At 42.8% G+C, this 22,955-nt stretch overlaps 1 protein-coding gene across 1 annotated transcript in view; it reads right to left on the minus strand.

Moving 5' to 3' along the window:
* Positions 1–22,955, minus strand: part of SYT4 (synaptotagmin 4) — a 63,722-nt gene that overhangs the window by 30,833 nt on the left and 9,934 nt on the right. The window contains exons 3-4 of the mRNA XM_073618750.1: positions 18,559–19,370; positions 11,406–11,526 (exon numbers count right to left, since the gene is read on the minus strand). Coding sequence (XP_073474851.1) covers positions 11,406–11,526; positions 18,559–19,370 — 933 coding nt within the window. The remainder of the gene's footprint in view (positions 1–11,405; positions 11,527–18,558; positions 19,371–22,955) is intronic.

Below are 22,955 nucleotides of genomic sequence, written 5' to 3' on the forward strand. Positions count from 1 at the left end.
TGTTTATAAGGCTTAAAAATAAAATTTTAACTCACAAATTAGTTTTTCAGACCCCTATACTCCTTCCTCTCCCTTTCTACTTGCTCTGTTCCCATGGGTAGGTATGGAGATTCAATAAGAAAGACAGTTTGAAGGCAAAAAGCTTTTACCATGCAACATCTGCAACATCATAGGTATGCCCCATGTTAAATGTTCATGCAGAAAAAAAAATAGTGTATTCAATAGACATGTGCAATTCATTTAGTTCCAAATTTGTTTTTTAACGAATTTCGACAAGTTCATTAATTCGGAAATATCCGAATTAACGAAAACCCGTTTAACAAATTTTTCAGAAAATTCGAAAATTTGTAAATACATACATTCGTAAATGTGTACATTCGTAAATTTGTAAATTCATACATCCGTAGATTCGTAAATTTGTTCATTCGTAAATTTGTAAATTCATACATTCGTAAATTCGTAAATCAGTAAATTAGTGAATTTGTAAATTAGTAAATTCGGAAATTTGGAAATCTGAAATAATAATTAACTAATAATAACTTAACTATTACTAACGATTAAATTATAGGTATTGTAATTTCCTTTCAAATTTGGCTGTTAGTGAACATAACACATACAAATTCATCCAAAGTTACGAATGATCCGAAATAACCAATGCCATACCAAACGAATGGAACGTAATGAATTAGTAATAATAAATAACAATATTAATATAACAATATTAATAATAATAAAAACCTTTTATTATTATTATTAATTTGTTCCGTTCCATTTGTTTAGATGCAGCATTCGTTATTTCGGATAATTCGTAACTTCGGATAAATTCGTATTTGTTACGTTCACTAACAGCCAAATTTGAAAGGAAATTACAATACCTATAATTTAATAGTTAGTTACTATTTCAGATTTTCGATTTTTTGGGTTTTTGGATTTTCAAATTTTGAATTTACAAATTTCCGAATATTCTAATTTACAAATGCACAAATTTACGAATATATGAATTTTCTAATTTACGAATTTACGAATGTATGAATTTACGAATGTGCGAATGTACGAACTTATGAATTTACGAATATACAAATGTACGAATGTGCGAATGTACGAATTTACAAATTGCGATCATAACGAATGACCCGAAAAACAAACAAAAAAATAAACGAATGAAACGAAAACAAAAACGAACAAATTTTTTGGCAGTGCACATGTCTAGTATTCAAAGTGAAAAAAAAAAAAAATATAACATCATTTCAAGACCTTATATACTTCTAGAAAATTACAACAGATGCAAAACAATAATAGTTTCCTAACAGAAAAATCTAAACATAATAAAGATATTTAAAGTAGATTGTCATTTGACTTTGAAACATTTCAAGCACTAGGTATGCTTGTTGCGATAGGCCATATCGATATGTCCATTTTTATTACTAGGTTTTGATCGGGGTATAGGGCAGAGATGGATGCTTGTGTCGAGGTCATTGATCGCTAAGCAATGATGGATTGACCTTGCAAATGTATGCACTAATGAAGCCAAAGGGGTGTAGGAAATAGAACATGTCCTACTTTCCACCTATTTTATCATCCATCTCTGTAACTACTCTCGTAGGCTTACTGCCGATTAGGCCAAATAAAAAATTACCCTTTTCCAGCCATTCATCTCGCATACATTCCAAGATTGGAAACCAAAACAGAAAACAGATGCAAATAAAAAGTCTTGCATCCATGTAGACATATTACTCTTCCTCTAAGTGATTAGCCTCAGAGAAGCTGTGTTACTTTTCTCAAATATGCAATAGCTGAGAGATGATAACATTTTACGATGCACTGTAATAGCTAGCTAATCAAATATTGACTAGATATGCATTTTACAACTTTCTCAAAGATCATGCTGCTTCTGAAGAATCATATTAGACCATTGATTAAATAATTTATGATGATCTGCTAGAGTTCCTTGCTATCTTAAGACATTGTCCTCCTGTAATTTCTTGCACATTTGACTATGTAGACCAGGGTTTTTTAAACAGGGTTCCCTCAAACCCTAGGGTTCCTTCAGAGTTTGATAGGGTTTCCTTGAGCAATGACCGATTTCTGTCACTCAGAGGGGTTCCAAATGACACCACTTCTTTTTTTAGTTATTTGTACGGGGATAATTCCTCTCAATGACCACAAAAGAGCATTCTTCCCACTGACCATCACACTAATATATCATGTGCTGTAAATATACACATTTTTAGCAGGCGTTCCCTGAGACCGGAAAATTAGGTCATGGGTTCCCCAGCATTGAAAAGGTTGAATGTATGAAGCGTTGAAAAATTTTGAAGGTTGAAGTTGGAATGAAAGGCTGATGTAGACTAATATTTACAATGACTTCACACTTCTTTTAATAAATGTAATGCCCCGCACACACGATCGGACTTTCCAACAACAAAACTGTGAACTTTTGTCCGAAGGGTGTTGGCTCCAACTTGTCTTGCATACACACGGTCACACAAATGTTGGCCAACAATTACGAACGTAGTGACGTACTAGACGTACTACGTGGTTTTTCAGCTCTTTAGCACCACCCTTTGGGCTCCTTCTGCTAATTTTGTGTTAGTAGAAGTTTGGTGAGTGTTGATTCGCGCTTTTCTTTTTGGGTTTTTCATTTATCGCTTTTCAGTTTGTTTCTGAACGGCCGTTCACCAACCGGAATTGGAGGAGATAACATGTTATTTATTATTGACCTTGGAATTATTGCTTTGACATTATTTTTTGGGTTGAATAATAATGATTTGATTTGGTATATTTTCTCCATTTTTGGATGCATAGAATGCACTTTTTGGTTAAGTTCTATTGGCAGATAGTATGTCTAATTTTTTTTTTTTTTAATGCACAATAAAACAATTGTGGAGAATAATACTTGGCTATGTGTTTTACTTCAAATGACAGTTTGGGAGTAGGCAGTTACAGTTTATAAAATACAATGTAAAATTAACAAGTGACACCAACATAGTTGTATCTTTGACCTTAAAAACTACAGGATAATGGTGTTGTGGTAACTTGCCCCCAAAAAAATAAAATAAAGCACAATAATATTATTCTTGATATCACTAGAATAAAAAAGCCTTTGAAACTTTTGTTTACAATAACTCCATCAGTATCACCAGAAAAGCAGCTTCATTATTATCCCATTAAAGAAGAAGAGAATTGTGCGCTGCATTTCGAGATTCCATAATTTGCCACGTCACGAATATTAATTCTCCATTACGAACTCTAGTTTACAAGACCGACCGCTTCTGCTTCTGAGCATGCGTGGACTTTTGTGCGACGGACTTGTGTACACACGATCGGACAATCCAACAACAAACATTTGTTGGTGGAAAATTTGAGAACCTGCTAGATAGTCCGACAACAAGCTCACATCCAATATTTGTTGTCGGAAAATCCAATCCTGTGTACGCGGCATGTCAGCCCAGATAACTGTAGACATATGTTGTCTTGGAAAAGTGCCTAAGTCCATAGGTCACAAAACACTGTCCATTTGCTGCTGGGTGGTGCCATCTTGTCTAAGAATCCAAAAAGATATATCAAGGAGGCTGTTGAGTTTCCAGGACTCCTGGGACTTCCAGGTCCACTAGAACATCCATTGGGAGATACAGAATTCCTGCCAGTACTTCCAATGCTGCTCACAGAATCTTTGCCAGGACTTCCAATTCTCTGCCAGTACTTCTTATTGCACCCACAAAATCTTCCAATGCTGCTTACAGAATCTCTGCCAGGGCTTCCAGTGTCCCTGCCAGTACCTCCTATGGCACCCACAGAAACCTCCAATGCTGCTCACAGAATCCCTGCCAGAATTTTCAGTATCCCTGCCAGTACTTCCTATGGCATCCATAAAATCTTCCAATGCTGGTCACAGAATCCCTGCCAAGACTTCCAGTATCCCTGCCAGTACCTCCTATGGCACCCACAAAATCTTCCAATGCTGCTTGCAGAAATCCCCGTCAGGACTTTTAATGTTGCTCACAAAGGACTGCCAGTGGAGCATTTAAACATTAGCCCTGGAGTTAGCTAGTGCTACATCTTCTCGCCAGGTACTCCTTGTTTCAAAAGAGTTATAATACTTACCCGTGAGATTGTCTGACTTTTGCTGACCTGGATTGCCCTGACTGCTCTCTTGTTTGCCACCTGCCCTGACCCCTGCCTGTATACAACTTCTATCTTGATCGCAGCCTGCCTCAACCCCTGACTGGACCTGACTATTCTCCTGATGATCCGCTAGGGTACAGTGTAGCCTCCTTGTTCCCGCTCACCCCTTGGTAGGGGGATCCTGGGAAGCACAACCTGGTACCAGCATGCAACGAAAACCATTTCCACTGGCTGAAGCTCTGGTAAAAAACAGTTGGTGCTTAGACTCCAAGCCTCAGGTGAGCCTGAGCACAGGGGTTAGGCACAGGGTCATAATCATAACAGAAACATTGGGATTTCAAAGCTTATTCATTTTGTGAGCATGGAAAGGCCATAATCATTTGATGAAATAATTTGCTCTGGTAAGGATGTTGGAATTAGGCTTTCCTTCAGTGAGTAATGACTTAAGGCATGTAGACATTGAACAAGCACAGGACCAGTGGTTAAAATAGTCCAGAGGTGCTTTATTTTTTCATAAAATGATCATATAACGCCCAATGCGTTTCGGGCCAAACATGCTTTCCTTTATCAGAGCTCAATTATTTCTGCTTGATGTTTGAATGGACTCCAAGAAGCATATGCCAGATAAGGCATTTGTCAGGAATCTGCAGCAAGAATGGACAGATCTGCGTGGCTACACTTAGAAACTGAGACCAGACTCTATACAATAAAGTAAATTCATTAATAGTAAAACAAAAGACATGCACACATCAGCAAACAGCAAAGAAAAAAAAATACAAACGACCATCAACCATATAACCAAAATTCAGAAGCCTAACAAACTAACTATACGGTATACAATATGTACAAGATGAGGAGCACAGGTCACAGGAAATAGTGGAGATGCAAGGAAGGAGGAACCACCAGGACTGGGATCAGGAACAAGGGGAACAGAATAAGGCAGGATAAAGCATGCAGAACAAGAGCAAGGTCAGGATCAAAACACATGGCAGCATCTGACTTAGCATAGCAAGCAAAGAAAACACTGATGCAAGGTGTATCAGCAGAGGAAGGACTTAAGTACCCTTCCAGCAACCAGCATCAGATGGAGACTGGTTACTAGGAACTGCTGGCTGCTATGAGACACCCGCTGGTGGACACTGGAACTACAACTTTCTGTCCGGAGAACCACATTGCCACCAGCAGGTGAACCAGGACCATTACACTTGAAAGGGAATCTGATGGGGTAAAATTATACCAGTAAAATGGCTGCAACAAACCAAAAATTCTGTTTTTGATATAACAGGCCACAGCAATAGGATCTTGCTCATGCCCTTTCCTGATCCCTGCTCTTGCTGCCAGTTTCTGTGGATCACTCAAAGCTTTGCTGGGAGCCGAGGGAACATTGACATAATAGAGGGGGGCTTGAGCAGTGGGGAACCTGAATGATCCGACACTCCAGGAAGTGTTGATTATTTTCAACAGTAAAAGAAGGGCTTCAACTGAGCATAGAAGCCATAAAGGGGGCTTGGTGAGTACTTCTTACTGATGTCTAAAAGAAGAGGGTCACAGGGTATATTTAAGTTAGATGTTTTTGTATTGCTTCAACTTTTTATATATAGAACTAATCAGCCCAGTGATGTATTTAGTCACATATATTTGTATTTGATGTATTATTAGTCCGCCAAGGCCTAAATAAACTTGTGCACCTCCTAATTTAAACATGACCCACCCCTTCCTGTCAAGGCCACACCCATTCATGTTTAAGACCCACCCTGTCATCTGCAAACCACACCCCTTCCTCTTTAGGCTCCACCTTTGTCTCTTAGAGCTTCAGCTCATCCTCTCTGTACATTAAAAGTGATAACCAAGTGCCAAAGCATATGAGTACCCATCAGTGTAGCCTCATCAGTGCCCGCCAGTGCAGCCTATCAGTGCCCATCAGTGCAGTCCCATCAGTGCCCATCAGTGCAGCTTCATCAGCTCCTGACATACATTTGCTTTCTCTGAATTCATGGCTCAGGGAAACCATTCCCATGTCTGAAGCAGACACTTTCTGGCCACCAGAATGGTGAGCGTCAGGGCTCAGCCACGGTGTCCGGTCCATGAAAGAAAGCAAAATGAAATCAGAGAGGGCAAAGAAGAGGTTTATAGAAGATTATTAAGGCATCTTGTATTGCCATTCCTTGCGGATGGGGTACAGGATCATTTGAACCATAATTATAAAATGATGACTCAAACTCTACCTCATCTTTATAAGAAAATTGATAAACCCGTCTGATTTTAAGGGCCACTCCTGTCAATATTGAAAAATGAAGACTTGAAATGTATAGAGGAAGTACATTTTGTAAGATTTTTTTATGCCACATTTTACCGATATGAACTCCAGAAGAGTCAAGCATAGAATGAACAGGCAGCATGAAACTCAAAAGTAAGATATCACTCCTACTCATATGCTACATGAAAAGGAGAAAAGGAATGGGGGAATGTTCTGTAGTCCTAACAAATTGACAGTGACAATGCTGCTCCTCCATAGATACAGTATGGTGAGTGAGCATGTCACCCTACGACTTTTTTTACATGGTTAACGGGCGGTAAAACCAGGTGGTTGAGCCAGAGGTGTTAGGTGGGAAAAAGACCAGGGGCTTCAGCCCGAAGCTAAATTTGAGAACCCCTCCCACATTTTAAAGTAAGTCCAGCCCAAGCCCCGCATCATAGGGGGGGGGTTGACTCACTTTCTGGTTGCTGCCTGGCTGGGCTGCGGCCTGTTCCAGTGCTGTCTGGCAGGCCTCAGTGACAGCATACTGAGTCTGGGCTGAGGGCTCATTTGAGCTGGCTATCAATGCAGCCTCACCAGTGCCCATCACTGCAGCCTCACCAGTGCCCATCAGCTCAGCCTTACCAATGCCCATCACTGCAGCCTCACCAGTGCCCATCAATGTAGCCTCACCAGTGCCCATCAATGCAGCCTCCTCAGTGCCCATCAATGCAGCCTGACCAGTGCCCATCAGCTCAGCGTCACCAGTGCCCATCAATGCAGCCTGATCAGTGCCCATCAATGCAGCCTCATCAGTGCCCATCAGCTCAGCCACACCAGTGCCAATCAATGCAGCCTCACCAGTGCCCATCAATGCAGCCTAATCAGTGCCCATCAATGCAGCCTGTTCAGTGCCCATCAGTGCAGCCTCACCAGTGCCTATCAATGCAGCCTCACCAGTGCCTATCAATGCAGCCTGATCAGTGCCAATCAATGCAGCCTCACCAGTGCCTATCAATGCAGCCCCATCAGTGCCCATCAATGCAGCATGATCAGTGCCCATCAATGCAGCATGATCAATGCCCATCAATGCAGCCTGATCAGTGCCAATCAGTTCAGCCTTACCTGTGTCCATCAATGCAGCCTAAAACATCCCCATCAGCGCAGCCTTGCCACTGACCCTCAGCACAGCCTTGCCAGTGCATGGGGAGAGGAGAGACGCCGGTTTACACAGAGCGGGGATCTTCCGCTTACCCAGCGTGGCTGCAGTGTCACACTAAGTCCCGCCTCCTGGACCTGTGCCTATGATGTATGTCACACGTCCCGGCATTGGACCAGTGTGACGTCCATCATAGGAGCTGGTCCAGGGTGCGGGACTTCGTATGTCACCCGGCCACGCAGGGTAGTCCGGCCCTGTATAGCCCCAAGTTCCCAGCCAACCCAAGGCTTTGGAACTCAGGGCTAATAATTGTCAATAGCCAATACCAGACCCGGGGCTTTTTGGGGGCCCACTCGGGGCTATAGCACCGGTCAGCCCCCCCCCCCCGACGCCACTGAGTTAAGCCTTGGTTTTACCACCTCCCATACTTGAACCAGGGTATGCAGTCAGTCAGGGCTTTACACATGCTACACCCACTGCCTTGCTTCATGAGTGCAGCAAAAATTAAACAGCCCATCACATTCAGCGAGCGTTCCAACATCTAATGCGACCAGTGCAAGTCTATGAGGCCGTGCTGCAACCTGCAGTCATGTATACTCGAGTACAGCAGTGCACAGCCATTCACATCAGTGGGAGAAAATATGGCAACAATTATTTTGAATGGGTCCCGTCGCCCAAGTGCAAGAGTCTTTTCACTGCCAGTGCACAGCTAGCAAAAAAAAAAAACACTAACTGAGTGATATTTTATGGTGTATTTATGAATAAAAAGTTGCAATGTTATTTTCCTGTGAAATCGCATGTACATTCATTCTGTGCAAATAGGGGCAAAAAAACTAATGTTATTCGGTTATTTTCTCTCCAGGTCGAATGTTATTCATTCATACAGAATAGAGCAAATTAGGAACATACCACATTAGATGGAGCTGACAATCATAGTAAAAAAATATATTTATTTCCTATAATCATCAGCTCCATCTACTGGCCATAATGCATTATTTTTTTGATTCAGTCTATTCTGTATGAACGAATAACATTCGACCCAGAAAGAGAATAGCCTAATAACATTTTTTCGGGACACCCGATTGACCAGCCAGCGCTTCCTCCGGCTAGTCACAGAGACAATCAAAGACTGCTTTGTTTGTCCCTATGATATAGAGAACTGGAAGCGATGACCTGACAAACTGCCCCATTTTTAAAAATGAAAAGAATTTGATCATACCGGTCTTGGTGGAGGAGGGGAACCCAGATCCCTCTATAAAGAGTACCTGTCATATCCCTATTACTGTCACAAGGGATGTTTACATTCTTTGTGACAGCAATAAAAGTGATAAAAAAAACTTAGAGCGACAGTGTAAAACAAAAAAATGGCAAAAAAAAAAAAAAAAAAAAAAAATCGCCCACCACCCCCCCCCCCCCCCATGATCTTGCGCAAAGGAGAACGACTGCGTCGGTCCTGCACGCACGCAAACAGCGGCGATCGTTCCACATGTGAGGTATCACCACGACCGTCAGATCATGGGCAGTAATTCTAGCACTAGATCTCCTCTGTACATCTAAAGTAGTAACCTGTAAAGGCTTTTAAAGCGTCACCTATGGATAGAAAAATTTGCATCGCTTGTCGCTGTTACACGGGCGTGCGTGATTTTAACCATTTGAAGACCAGGCACTTTCTGGCCCTTTTTGTTTACATGTGAAAATCTGTTTGTTTTTTTTTGCTAGAAAATTTGTTATAACCCCCAAACATTATATATATATATATTTTTTTAAAGCAGAGGCCCTAGAGAATAAATTGGTCACACGGTATTTGTGTAGCGATTATTCAAACACAGTTTTTGGGAAAATGTACCCCTACCCATTCAATGTACCCCTACCCATTCACATGGGTGGGGGTGGGATCTGGGGTCCCCTTGTTAAAGGGGTCTTCCAGATTCCGATAAGCCCCCCCGCCCGCAGATCCCCACAACCACCGGGCAAGGGTTGTGGGGATGAGGCCCTTGTCCCCAAAGCACCCTCACAATGTAGAGAGCATGTGGCCTGGTATGGTTCAGGGGGGGGAGCGCTCGCTCGCCCCCCCTATATCTTGTCCTCCAGGCTGCAGATAAGGGTCTGGTATGGATTTTGGGGGGGACCCCCATGCCAATTTGTTTTTTTTAATTTTGGCGTGGAGTTCCCCTTAAGGGCCAGAGGGCCTGGTATGGACTGGGGGGGGGACCCACGCAGTTTTTTCCCTTACAATACATTACAGCCGTGAGCAAGTTTAGATGACATTTTTTCATTTAGAAATGTCATTTTGCTGCGGCACAGTAAAACACATCAGGCGGGTGTGCTACTTTACAGGCAGACTAAGGGGATCCTAAGGGGATTGTTTCACTTTAAGCATTATTAAAATCACTGCTCCTGAAAAAAACGATCTTTTTTTTGCATTGATACATGTCCCCTGGGGCAGGACCCGGGTCCCCAAACACTTTTTATGGCAATAACTTGCATATAAGCCTTTAAAATGAGCACTTTTGATTTTTCACGTTTGTGTCCCATAGACTTTAACGGTGTTCGCGTGTTCACACAAATTTTATGGCTGGTCACATGTTCTGGTGCAAACCGAACTGGGGGGTGTTCGGCTCATCCCTAGTCACAAGTAATATAAACATCCCTTGTGACAGTAATAGGCAGTGACAGGTACTCTTTATGGATGGATCTGGGATCTAAAAGACCCCAAACCCCTCCCTTGCACTCAAAAGCATTCAAAACACCAAGATCTGCATTTTTGGATACTTCCGATTTTTTTTAAATGGCGCCTTTAAGGTTCCAGTAAACCGGAAGTGATGTCACGGCGTCACTTCCGGGTTACCATATCCGAGACCCGATCAAAGCCGATTCCGGTTTTGTTTGGGTCTCAGGCCAGCGGACGGATGTGCCGACTGGTTGCTCTGGTCTCCCGGTGGAACGGGAGAGCCCGGGCGAGCGGCGGAAGGGAGGGGGTGAAACATCCCCTCCTGCTGCTTGTAATAACATCTGATTGGCTGCTTAGCCTCAACGGTTGTTATTGCAAGAGAGCTGAACGTCAGCGCTTAAAAACAGTACCTGCAGGCATCACCCCGGTCAAATGACGTACAGGTACATGATTTGGAGGCAAGTAGTTAAAGCTTGACATTTTTTTTTTTGTATCTATTTACTCGGTGTAACATCGTCTTTTATATTTTACCTAAAAAATTGGGTTATGTATTGCGTTTTTTACATTAAAATTCCAAAAAGTGTATGACATAACATGACAACGTGATATAAAAAAATGGCGACGCCCACCAATTTATTCTCTAGGGCAGTGATGGCGAACCTTGGCACCCCAGATGTTTTGGAACTACATTTCCCATGATGCTCATGCACTCTGCAGTGTAGTGGAGCACCATGAGAAATGTATTACCAAAACATCTGGGGTGCCAAGGTTCTCCATCACTGCTCTTAGGGCCTCTGCATGAAAAAAAGAATAGATTATGTTTGGGGGTTCTAAGAAACTTTTTTTAGCAAAAAAAAAAAACTGATTGTAACATGTAAAGAAAAAGTGAAGTAAAAGGCCTGGGGGTCAAGTGGATAGTACTGTACAGTACTGGAGCGGCGCATTTTGTTTCTCTATCTCCAGATTCAAGTTTGCGGCACCAACTTTCTGGCACTCCCACCATTGTGTTGCCCTAGCAGTCCCTGTCTCCACCACCAGGGGGAGCTCAGATGGGAATTGTGGAAGAGGCCACCGTTGTCACCTCCAGCTCCACCAACAGGTAGGTGACACGCATACTGTATTTCTGAAGAAATCAGTAGCTCTGAGACATTTTGAACACAAATGACATGCCAATATCTGAATACCAAAAAAAGAATAATAAAATGAAGGAGTACCTGACAATCCTGATGTGTCAGCTTTGGGGAGGTGACGCGCCTTCAGCACCACCACCGTTAAGGTGTTGGTAGTAGATTGGTAACAGAGAGAGATCAGCAATTCTCCACGTCCTGCCGACTTCTGCAATCAAAGAGAGACATTCCGTTAAACTTGCAGTTCCCGACATATAACACAGGGAGCGCTCTACGTGGCCCACAAGTCTGCAGTCTCTCACACCAACAGCAGTAACTCTAACGTGAGACATACAATCCAGTTTTGGACTCTTGCACAATTGTACCCTTGTGAAAAAAAAACAAAAAAAAAAACATTTGTACCGGCTCCTCTTCTGTACTAAAACTTCTGATTCTACTTTCAGTGCACACTGTGAGCTTCTCACAATGTGCATTAGAAACTGCAGCAAGTCAGATAGAGCCCACCTTATATCTTGGCTAGAGGAAGGGGCAGGCCTGACTGTCTCAGACCCGCCCCTTTCGTTCATTCAGTTCTTTCTTCCTCATTTGTCCCTCATTTTGGTCTGATCTATATAGTTGTATATAAAATGCACTTTTTATCTTTCAAAAAATGTTTCCCAGTGCTAAACCTTTCATCCAAATTCTAAATTGCTGCATTTGTAAAATGTAAAAGCCAATATAAAGGAATAGTAGTTGTTAAAAAAAAAAGCCCTTGTGGTTTTTTTTTTAGTTAATTCTCCTTTAAGGGGGCGTGGCAGGGGGGCGTGTCCTATGCCTGCATACTTTTGCTAGTAGGCGTCCCTCATTCCCATCTCAAAATGTTGGGAGGTATGGGAACGCCCACTCCTCCACACTGACAGCCAACCCATCAAGGCGTTTGGATATTTACATATCTCCTCCCAAGAGCCAACCCACTTATTGCATCAGGACTAAGGGAGGAGTACTGAGGCAGGGTGCTGTGATGTTTTCAGGAAGCTATGTACCCCGTCAGCCCCTCCCACCAGCCACAATCTGCTTGCATTACATAGAGAAGCCCAGAGACCTAGTGATGACATCACTGGGTATAAAATAAGGTGTCCATACCTCCCAACATTTTTACATGTAACTAGGCAGAACGGGGAATCGCCATGTTGACATAGGCAGTTCCCCGTTCTGCCTCTGTACACAGCGATTGCGGGTCGCCGGCGGACATCAAGTCCGTGGGACCCGCGGGCACGCTCCCACAGCACGCCCGCTATCCTGCTTCTATGGACCGACGTACAGGTACATCGGTTCGCGCAGGAGAGCCGACCTTCCGCAGTATATCTAGTGGTTAAAGCATACCTCATAACATTTTGAGATGGGAACGAGGGACACCTACTAGCAAACTAATGAAGGCATAGGACACACCCCCTGCCACAACCCCTTAAAGGAGAATTAACAAAAAAAAAGGTTAATTAAATCCACAAGGGCTTTTTTTTACCACTTCTATTCATTTATATTGGTTTATAAAGTTTACAAATTTGTTGCAGCAATTTAGAAATTGGATGAAAGTTTTAGCCCTGGGAAACACTTTTTGAAAGATAAAAAGTGCATTTTATATACAACTATATAGATCAGACCCAAATGAGGGACAGATGAGGAGGAAAGAGGGACAGAGGGACATTGCTCGAAATCAGGGACAGTCCCTCGAAATCAGGGACAGTTGGGAGCTATGGATGTCTAAAGAAAACAGGAAGGTTTCTATTAAAAACTGTCATTATCATATTGATTAGGGGTAAAGGAGGGGGGGGGGGGGGGATTAAGGAAGACATAGCTCCCAACTGTCCCTGATTTGGAGCAATGTCCCTCTTTCCTCCTCATTTGTCCCTCATTTTGGTCTGATCCATATAGATGTATATAAAATGCACTTTTTATGTATCAAAAAGTATTTTCCAACGCTAAACTTTTCATCTGATTTCTAAATTGCTGCATTTGTAAATTCCAAAGGCCAATATAAAGGAATTGTAGTGGTAAAAAAAAAGCACTTGTGGGTTTAACCAATCTTGTTTTTTTGTACAATTCTCCTTTAATGGGGCGTGGCAAGGGGTGTGTCTTATGCCTGCATACTTTTGCTGATAGGTGTCCCTCATTCCCATCTCAAAAAGTTGGGAGGTATGGGGAAGGCAACATATTTAACCACTTCCGGACCGACCACCGCACATTTACTGCGGCAGGGCGGCACAGCTGCACGAAATAAGGTACCTGTACATTGTTCAGGGTCCCCCGGCAGGACCGCCCCTGCTGTGATTGGACACCCCGGGGAGCCAATCAGCGGGTCCTGGCAGACGCGATGTCCACCAGGACCCGCCAATCGTGGAAAGGTAAGGCAGAACGGCAGTCTACTTATGTAAACAAGGAAGACCGCCGTTCTGTCAGAGAGGAAAATAGAGATCTTGTGTTTCTGTTAAGCAGAAGCACGGATCTCTGTTTTCCTCCAGTCAAACCATCCCCCACACAGTTAGAAAGCAACCCCTAGGACAGGGATATGCAATTATCGGGCCTTCGGCTGTTGCAAAGCTACAAGTCCCATCATGCCTCTGCCTCTGGGTGTCATGCTTGTGGCTGTCAGAGTCTTGCTATGCCTCATGGGACTTGTGGTTCTGCAACAGCTGGAGGGTCCGCTAATTGCATATCCCTGCCCTAGGACTCGGAGTACACTTAAAGTGGAAGTCCATGCAAAATCTAAAGTCCCTGCATCTATAGACACCGGGGATTCAATACCAACCTCTCTATCCCTGTAAAGAAAAGAGGAGTATACTGTACATACCTTTTTGGAAGGCGATCTGACCCGATCTCCAGCGGCGGAAGCTCTGCAGAGGACACGGACGACAACGGCTGTGAAATAATTGGGAAGTGACGTCATCCATAGACTTACTATGGGGCTTTCGTTGTCCTCCGTCTCCTCTGCTCCGGCCTCCACAGAGAAGCCGTGGCTGACAGCTCAGCGTGGGATCCGCTCAGATCGGCTTCTTATTTTTTCTGTACAGGGATATAGGTTAGTGTTAGACCCCTGGTGTCTATAGATGCAGGGATTTTAGATTTTGCATGGACTTCCACTTTAACCCATTGATCGCCCCTGGTGTTAACCCCCTTCCCTGCCAATGTCATTAGTACAGTGACAGTGCTTTTTTTTTTAGCCCTGATCACTGTATTAGTGTCACAGGTCCCCAAAAAGTGTCACTTAGTGTACGATTTGTCCGCCGCAATGTCGCAGTACCGCTGAAAATCGCTGATCACCGTCATTACTAGTAAAAGTAAAAATGCCATAAAAACATCCCATATTTTGAAGATGCGATAAATTTTGCACAAACCAATCAATATACGCTTATTGGGATTTTTTTTTTTTTTTTTATATATATTATTTTTTCATTATTTTTTATTATTTTATTTTTATTATTTATTTTTTAATTTTATTTTTTCTTATTGGGATTTTTCTTTTACCAAAAATATGTAGCAGAATACATATTGCCCTAAATTGATGAAGAAATTCGATTTTTTTTTTTTTTTTTATTGGATGTGTTTTATAGCAGAAAGTAAAAAATATTGGTTTTTTTTTTCACAATTGTCTGTCTTTTTTTGTTTATAGTGCAAAAAATAAAAACCGCAGAGGTGATTAAATACCACCAAAAGAAAGCTCTATTTGTGGGAAAAAAAGGACAAACATTTTGTATGGGAGCCACGTTGCACGACCGCGCAATTGTCATTTAAATCGGCGCAGTGCCGGATCGCAAAAAATGGCCTAGTCAAGTTGGGGGTGGGGGGGGGTGAAACCTTTTGGGGCCGAAGTGGTTAAACATCAAGAAAACAGAATTGTTATTAAAGTGTATAACTAAAGGCAAAACTTTCTTTTTTTTTTAGTTTTGGATAAAGTGGAGATGGACTAGAACCCCTGCTGGTTTTTATTGCTGACTGTGCTCCTGTTAGGAAGATTCACCCTCTTTCTTTCTCCTGTTTACCGTTCTCATTCTCAAGTGAATGTAAAAGAAAATCCCAAATTTTGGGTTGTCCCCCAGAAAAGTAATAGTGGGGAAATCTTCCAATGGGAACACTAGTTCTGGTGACCTGGGAGATCCTCAAGGGATTCCCTTAATTTGCAGGGATTTCCTCTCACTTCCTGGTTTGGCTTAAGGACAGGAAGTGAAGGGAAATCTCCGCAATGAGACACCGATGGCGAAAGATAAACTGACAGGGGTTGTAACCCTCCCTTGCTCTATCCAAAATGAAAGAAAAAAAAAAAGTTTTGCCTATAGAGTGGAACCTTTGGATTACGAGCATAATCCGTTCCAGGAGAATGCTTGTAATCCAAAGCACTCCCATATCAAAGTGAGTTTCCCCATAGAAGTCAATGGAAACGAAGATAATTCATTCCTCATTGACTTCTATTGCATGCAATACCGCATGTGGCCAGAGGTGGGGGGGCGCCGGAGAGCCTCGGAAATACTCGGGGATAGCTCGGCTGAACTCGAAAAGCCTCGGAAAGGCTCGGAAACACTCGGGAACGGAGTATTTCTGACTGTTTCCGAGTATTGCCAAGAGATTCCGAGTATTTCTGAGTGATCCCGAATATTTCCGAGTGATTCCGAGTATTTCCGAACGGCTCCGAACCGTTCCGGGTGTTACCGAGTGTCCCCGCACCTCTGGCCAAATGCGGTACTGCACACCCCATTGGCTTGAATTCTGCTCATTTTGTGGAACAACACTCGCAAACCAAGTCAGAACCTAAAAAAAAAAAGTTGCTCGTCTTTCAAAATGCTCGTTAACCGCGTTACTCGTTAACCAAGGTTCCACTGTAGTTCTACTTTACGTTTACTAGTTCATTAGATGTACCTTTAACAAACCTGTAGTACATAATACACTTAATAAAGATCATCTCCACCCAAAACTGATATATTCCTCATAACTCAGGAACTTCTACTATAAGTCCACTTATTAGACATGTTAAGTGGCTCCTGGTGCTCAATATTTTGGGGGGGGGGGGCACACAAACAAACCTGCCCTCTCACTCGCACATAACGCCATAAATTACACTTGAAGTGCCCCCTCCCTCCCTGAAAGGGTTACATTTTTGTTTTGTCTAGGGGTAATAGAAGGGGACAGGGTTAATAGCCCGACAGACAGCCCACAGACTGGAGTTATGGTTCAGGGCAGAAGGGGGCAGTGTGGGAGCTGGCTGGAGTGGGGTTTAGGGTAAGTAATCTTCCCTGTTCTTGTACCCCCTACACATAACCACCTGTTAACCCGTGCAGAGGGGAGGCTTGGGGGCAGTGCCAGGACAAGGTCATCCAGTGCCCAGGGCAAAGATGCCAAACTGCGCCCCCTATCCCCATTCATGATGTGCAAGCTTAGGGGATACTACACCCAGCTTCTTAAAATCTTAAAAACTTACTTCTTAAAATCAATGCCACTGTCACTACCCCTATCAGCCTTGGAACAGAAGGAAGGTGCCCTCATCCCTGCAGTAAACCATTGTGCCCAGGGCAACCGTCCCTCCTGCCCACCCCTTGTCCCGTCCCTGCTTGGGGGTAATGCAAGGGTAGATTTTTTACAAATTTCTGTAATTGGCCTTTAACCATAGCTCCCAACTGTCCCTGATTTGGAGGGACTGTCCCTGATTTGGAGCAATGTCCCTCTTCCCCTCTCATCTGTCCCTCATTTTGGTCTGATCTATATACACTGTAGTTGCATATAAAATGCACTTTTTATCTTTCAAAAGTGTTTCCCAGTGCTAGACCTTTCATCCAAATTCTAAATTGCTGCATTTGTAAATTTTTAAAGCCAATATAAAGGAATAGTAGTGGTAAAAAAAGCTCTTGTGGATTTAATTATCCTTTTTTTGGGTTAGTTCTCCTTTAAGGGGGTGTGGCAGGGGCGTGTCCTATGCCTACATACTTTTGCTAGTAGGTGTCCCTCATCCCCATCCCAAAATGTTATGAGGTATGCTTTAACCACTAGATATACTGTGGCAGGTCCGCTCTCCTGCACGAACCGATGTACCTGTACGTCGGACCATACAAGGAGTATAGCGGGCGTGCTGCGGGAGCGTGCCTGCGGGTCCCGCAGACTCGATGTCCGCCGGCGACCCGCAATCGCTGTGTACAGAGGCAGAACGGGGAACTGCCTATGTCAACAAGGCGATTCCCCGTTCTGCCTAGTGAGATGTCAGAGATCTTCTGTTCCCAGTCATCGGGAACAGTGATCTGTCATGTCCCTGGCAGCCCATCCCCCCCTACAGTTAGAACACACCCAGGGAACACACTTAACCCCTTGATCGCCCCCTGGTATTAACGCCTTCCCTGCCAGTGACATTTTTACATCGATCAGCGCCTTTTTATAGCACTGATCAATGTAATAATGTCACTGGACCCCAAAAAGTGGGGTCAGATTTGTCCGCCGCAATGTCGCAGTGCCGCTAAAAATCTCAGATCACCGCCTTTAGCAATAAAAACAATAAAAATAAATTAAAGTCCCTAAATCTATCCCGTAGTTTGTAGACGAGATAACTTTTACGCAAACCAATCAATATACGCCTATTGCGATATTTTTTTTTACCAAAAATATGTAGAAGAATATATATATCGGCCTAAACTGATGAATAAATTCGTTTTTTTCTATATTTTTTTTTTGGATATGTATTATAGCGGAAAGTAAAACAAAAATATTTTTTTTTGAAATTGTTGTTTATAGCACAAAAAAAAAAATCAAATACCACCAAAAGAAATCTCTATTTGTGGGGAAAAAAAGGACGCCAAGTTTGTTTGGGTACAACGTCGCACGACCGCGCAATTGTCAGTTAAAGTGACGCAGTGCCGTGTCGCAAAAAATGGCCCGGTCATTAAGGGGGCAAATCCTTCCGGGGCTGAAGTGGTCAAAGTCAGCCTGAAAAAATTCCCCTGAACCTAAAATCAGATTCAGAATACTATTATTAATCCCAAAAGGAAGTTATTAATTAATCCCAAAGGGAGTTAAACTCTGCAACTGGCTTAAAAGAACAGGTGCTGCTATGTGTTTTTTTTTTTTTTTATTTAATTTAATAAAATGGCTTATCACAACCGTGTTAGCACAATGTTGAGCTGCATAGCACTCGGAGTCAAAGTGTGGATGACTTGGCATAAACACCTAAGCTTCTTGTAATAGATTGCTAAACTCAAGAAAAATAAATGTAATAATTTTGGAGAATTACCCGGACATTCCTTTTATTGATCTCCCTGTTCATCAACACTCTTCCATCCGACAGTTCAATTCCCGACAGGGGAAAGTGGACCTCCCCGATGACGTCATCCCTCGAGAACCTATCAAAGCTCAGGATTATGAAGTGGAGGACCAAATCTTGCACCTGACTGTAGGGAATTCCATAAAACGTAAATGTCTCATCGAAAGCCGGGTCTAGGGTCTTCCGGAGGACTCGTGTTTTAACCTTGTGTTTTTTCTCTGGAAGGATGGTCATTTTTATGTATGGATCGGAAGTCATCGACTGCTCATCCATGGCCGGGAGTGAACGGGCTTCCTTGATGTTGACCACAAAAGCTTTCTTCTCAAAGTTATACTCTAACGAGAAGAAGAGCGTTCCCAGCTTATCTTGTTTGTCTACAAAAGAAAGCGATGAGCTGGACTTGACGCTCTCCGGGGAGATGGATTCTTTGTCTTTCTCTGGTAATTGAGGTTGTGAAATATCCTCGAGGTCTGGAGAGCTTCTGACTTTATTGGCTTTGGGAAAATTGCCGTTCAAGTCCCTTTTCTCCAAGTCGAGATGGAGAGATGTCTTTGATATCAACGATTTGGGAGACAGTTCTGTTTTTTCGTCCGCCCCGAATTTCTTTTTGCTGTTTAGGTTTTCTGGGTAAATGTCGACTCCTTTCAACACGTGCACAAACTTATAGGGCGGGGTCTTGTTGGACTTGGCCGATTTGCGCTGGCAGCAGATCCAAGAAAAAAGCGACACGGTAAAGACAAGGCCGAAGGCACTTATGAGTCCGACCATCGCCGGGATTTCATCTGGAAAAAAAAAAATTAAAAATAAACATAGAAAATATCACGTCACGTACGACAGAAAAACTCAGATAAAAATCTGACAATAATTCATCCATGTGGCATAGGCATGACCATTTTAAATTGCAGCGTATGAGTAAAATAGAGCGTATGCTCCACCTGCAGGAGACTCTTGCTATTGCAGCTATGCTTTTCAGAAAACCAAGGAGGCTGCAGGCTTATTTAAATGGCTAAAATATATTTAAAGGTGGACTGTGCCCAACAAAATGTCAGACAAAGGAGGAAACTGAGAGCTCAGTCTTAAAACTGAACTTTGAGAAATCTGAACATTTTGCTTCTTATGGGCACTGCAAGAGTTAACTCAGCAGGGGCATCAATAGTTTCAAGAAACTATTAGATAATCACCTGAACGACCGCAACATACAGGGATATACTGACATATAATCACACACATAGGTTGGACTTGATGGACTTGTGTCTTTTTTTCGACCTCACCTACTATATGTAACTATGTAACTATGTAACTGCTCCTTTAGGTCTAGGAGGCATAGAAAAGTACTTTCCTTGTCCGATTCTCTGCACTGCTAGATCGGTCCCCGCAGCATCTTCCCCACCATGCTCAGCAGCCAAAGGTCCTCCTGATATCATCAAGACCAATGCTGGATCCATAGCTCTGCATTGCATGTGATGAAGCTGAAGGACAGTCTACCGACGGAGCATAAGGGAGTGCCATCTTCGGAGGGAGCCTGAGGGTCGGGTAAGTAAAAGGGCATATATTCTCCCTTAGAATAAATGAGCAGCTAACCCACCGCTCAGAGTACAATCTTGGCAGGCTGGGGTAATAGCCAGGACAAGGTAACTCTCATGTTCTTGCTACATAGTTATATAGTTAGTCAGGTTGAAAAAAGACACACGTCCATCTAGTTCAACCAAGGGAAAATATACATATATATATATATATATATATATATATATATATATATATATATATATATATATATATATATATATATATATATTAAAAAAATCCCATATACATAATTCTATACCCACAGTTGATCCAGAGGAAGGCAAAAAATCCCAGCAAAGCATGCTCCAATTTCCTCCAGCAGGGGAAAAAATTCCTTCCTGATCCCCCGAGAGGCAATCGGGAGTGCGGGAGTTGTGTCATCCATGACCAACCAATAGAGAAGGGGGAAGACAGCGGCGAAATGATTGGGTGAAGGCGGATACCGCATGGCTGGGGGGCGGGCACAGGATGGGGTAGGTTTGCCATAAGCTGTGTGTATGTGGCGTACATATTTATTTATTTTATTACAGGTGCTTATATAGCGCCATCAATTTACGCAGCGCTTTACATATATATATATATATATATATATATATATATATATATATATATATATATATATATTACATTCACATCACTCCCTGCCTTCAAGGAGCTTACAGTCTAAGGTCCCTAACTCACATTCATATATACATATACTAGGGACAATTTAGACAGGAGTCAATTAACCTATCAGCATGGCTTTGGAGTGTGGGAGGAAACCGGAGTACCCGGAGAAAACCTAAGCAGGCACAGGGAGAACATGCAAACTCCAGGCAGGTAGTGTCATGGTTGGGATTCGAACCAGCGACCCTAGTGCTGCTATATGCACATTATGGCAAGAGCTGGGAAATGTCAAATCTATTCAGTTCTACTATGAGACTCAAAATGTAGTTAAAGAAAAAAAGAAATAAAATATATAAAGGAAGAGACATTGTACATTGCCATATCCATTATTTCCTCAAAAAGCATTATTGCTACTGAACTTAGTATGAAAAAAAAACCCCACAATGTAAAGAGGTGTTGCTTTGTGTGTGATTCGTTTGGAATAAATTATCACGTGTATGTACGACGTGCAAAACTGCGGGTGAAGCTCTGATGATAAAAACGCAGTTTTCACTTTTTGCAGAATGTGAAAGAAAAGAACAGCTTATTAGACCAACTATCAGTTACAGAAACCGTGGGTGGATAGCTGTCAGGCTCATATGATACAGCAAACAAATGGGGTTTTTTTTCAAAAGAGAGATCCTGAAAACATAATGTTAAAATGTATTCACTTTTTGTTCTTTTATTTTAACGGAGCAGGAGATGGGTTAAATTTTCCATCACTTCTAAAAGTGATGGAGGGAGAAAGAAATCAGGAAGGGGGGGGGAGAGTGGAAATCGGGGAAAAAAAAGGAGGATGGTACAGAGAGATAGAGGAAGTCAAAATGGGAAGGTATAAGTAAGTCAGAGGAGATCTGCTGGGGGCAAGGCAGAAAAAACAGAGAGAGAGGGGCAAAGAGTCTGGAGGGGAAGGAGAACAGTATTATGTTAGGAGGATAAGGGAAAGAGTATGAAATTAAGAGAATCGTATGGATTTAAGAGGAGAAGGAGAACAGTACAGAGTCAGAAGGCGAAGGGTAGCAGTATGGAGTCAGGAGCAGAAGAACAGTACAGAGTCAGAAGGCGAAGGGTAGCAGTATGGAGTCAGGAGCAGAAGAACAGTACAGAGTCAGGAGGAGGAGAACAGTTTGGAATCTGGAGGAGAAGTAGAACAGTAAAGAGTCAGGAGGAGAAGAGCAGAATTGAGTCAGGAGGAGAAGGAGAACAGTACAGAGTCAGGAGGAGAAGGAGAAGAGTATGAAATCAAGAAAACAGTATGAATTTAGGAGGAGCAGGAGAACAGTATGGAGCCAGGAGGAGAAGAAAAGTAGAATGGAGTCAGGAGGGGAAGGAGAACAGTATAGAGTCAGGAGAAGAAGAGCAAAATGGAGTCAGGAGGGGAAGGAGAACAGTACGGAGTCAGGAGAAAAAGGAGAAGAGTAAAAAATCAAGAAAACAGTATGGATTGAGGAGGAGAAGGATAACAGTATGGAGTCAGCAGGAGAAAGAAAACAGTTTGGAGCCAGGAGATAGAGAACAGTATGGAGTCAGGAGAAGAGCAGAATGGAGTCAGGAGGAGAAGGAGAACAGTTATGGAGTCAGGAGAAGAAGAGCAGAATGGAGTCAGGAGGAGAAGGAGAACAGTGCGGAGTCAGGAGAAGAGTATAAAATCAAGAAAACAGCATAGATTCAGGTGGAGAAAGAGAACAGTATGGAGCCAGGTGGAGAAGGAAAAGAGTTTGGAGCCAGGAGAAGAAGGAGAACAGTATGGAGTCAGAAGGAGAAGAGCAGAATGGAGTCAGGAGAAGAACAGTATGGAGTCAGGTGGAGAAGAAGAGCAGAATGGAGTCAGGAGGAGAAGGAGAACAGTACGGAGTCAGGAGGAGAAGAAGAGTATGAAATCAAGAGAACAGTATGAATTCAGGAGGAGGAGGAGAACAATATGGAGTTGGGAGGAGAATGGGAACAGTATAGAGTCAGAAGGAGAAGGAGAGCAGAACGAATTCAGGAGGAGAAAGAGAAGAGTACGACGTAAGACGGAGAAGGAGAACAATATGAAATCAGGAGAAGAAAGCGAGCAGTTAGGAATCAGGAGGAAAGGAGAACAGTACAGAGCCGGGAGGAGATAGAGAACAATACAGAGTCTGGAGGGGAAGCAGAACAGTACAGAGCCAGAA

The sequence above is a fragment of the Aquarana catesbeiana genome, linkage group LG01, assembly GCF_042186555.1.
Source record: "Aquarana catesbeiana isolate 2022-GZ linkage group LG01, ASM4218655v1, whole genome shotgun sequence".
NCBI lineage: Eukaryota > Metazoa > Chordata > Amphibia > Anura > Ranidae > Aquarana > Aquarana catesbeiana.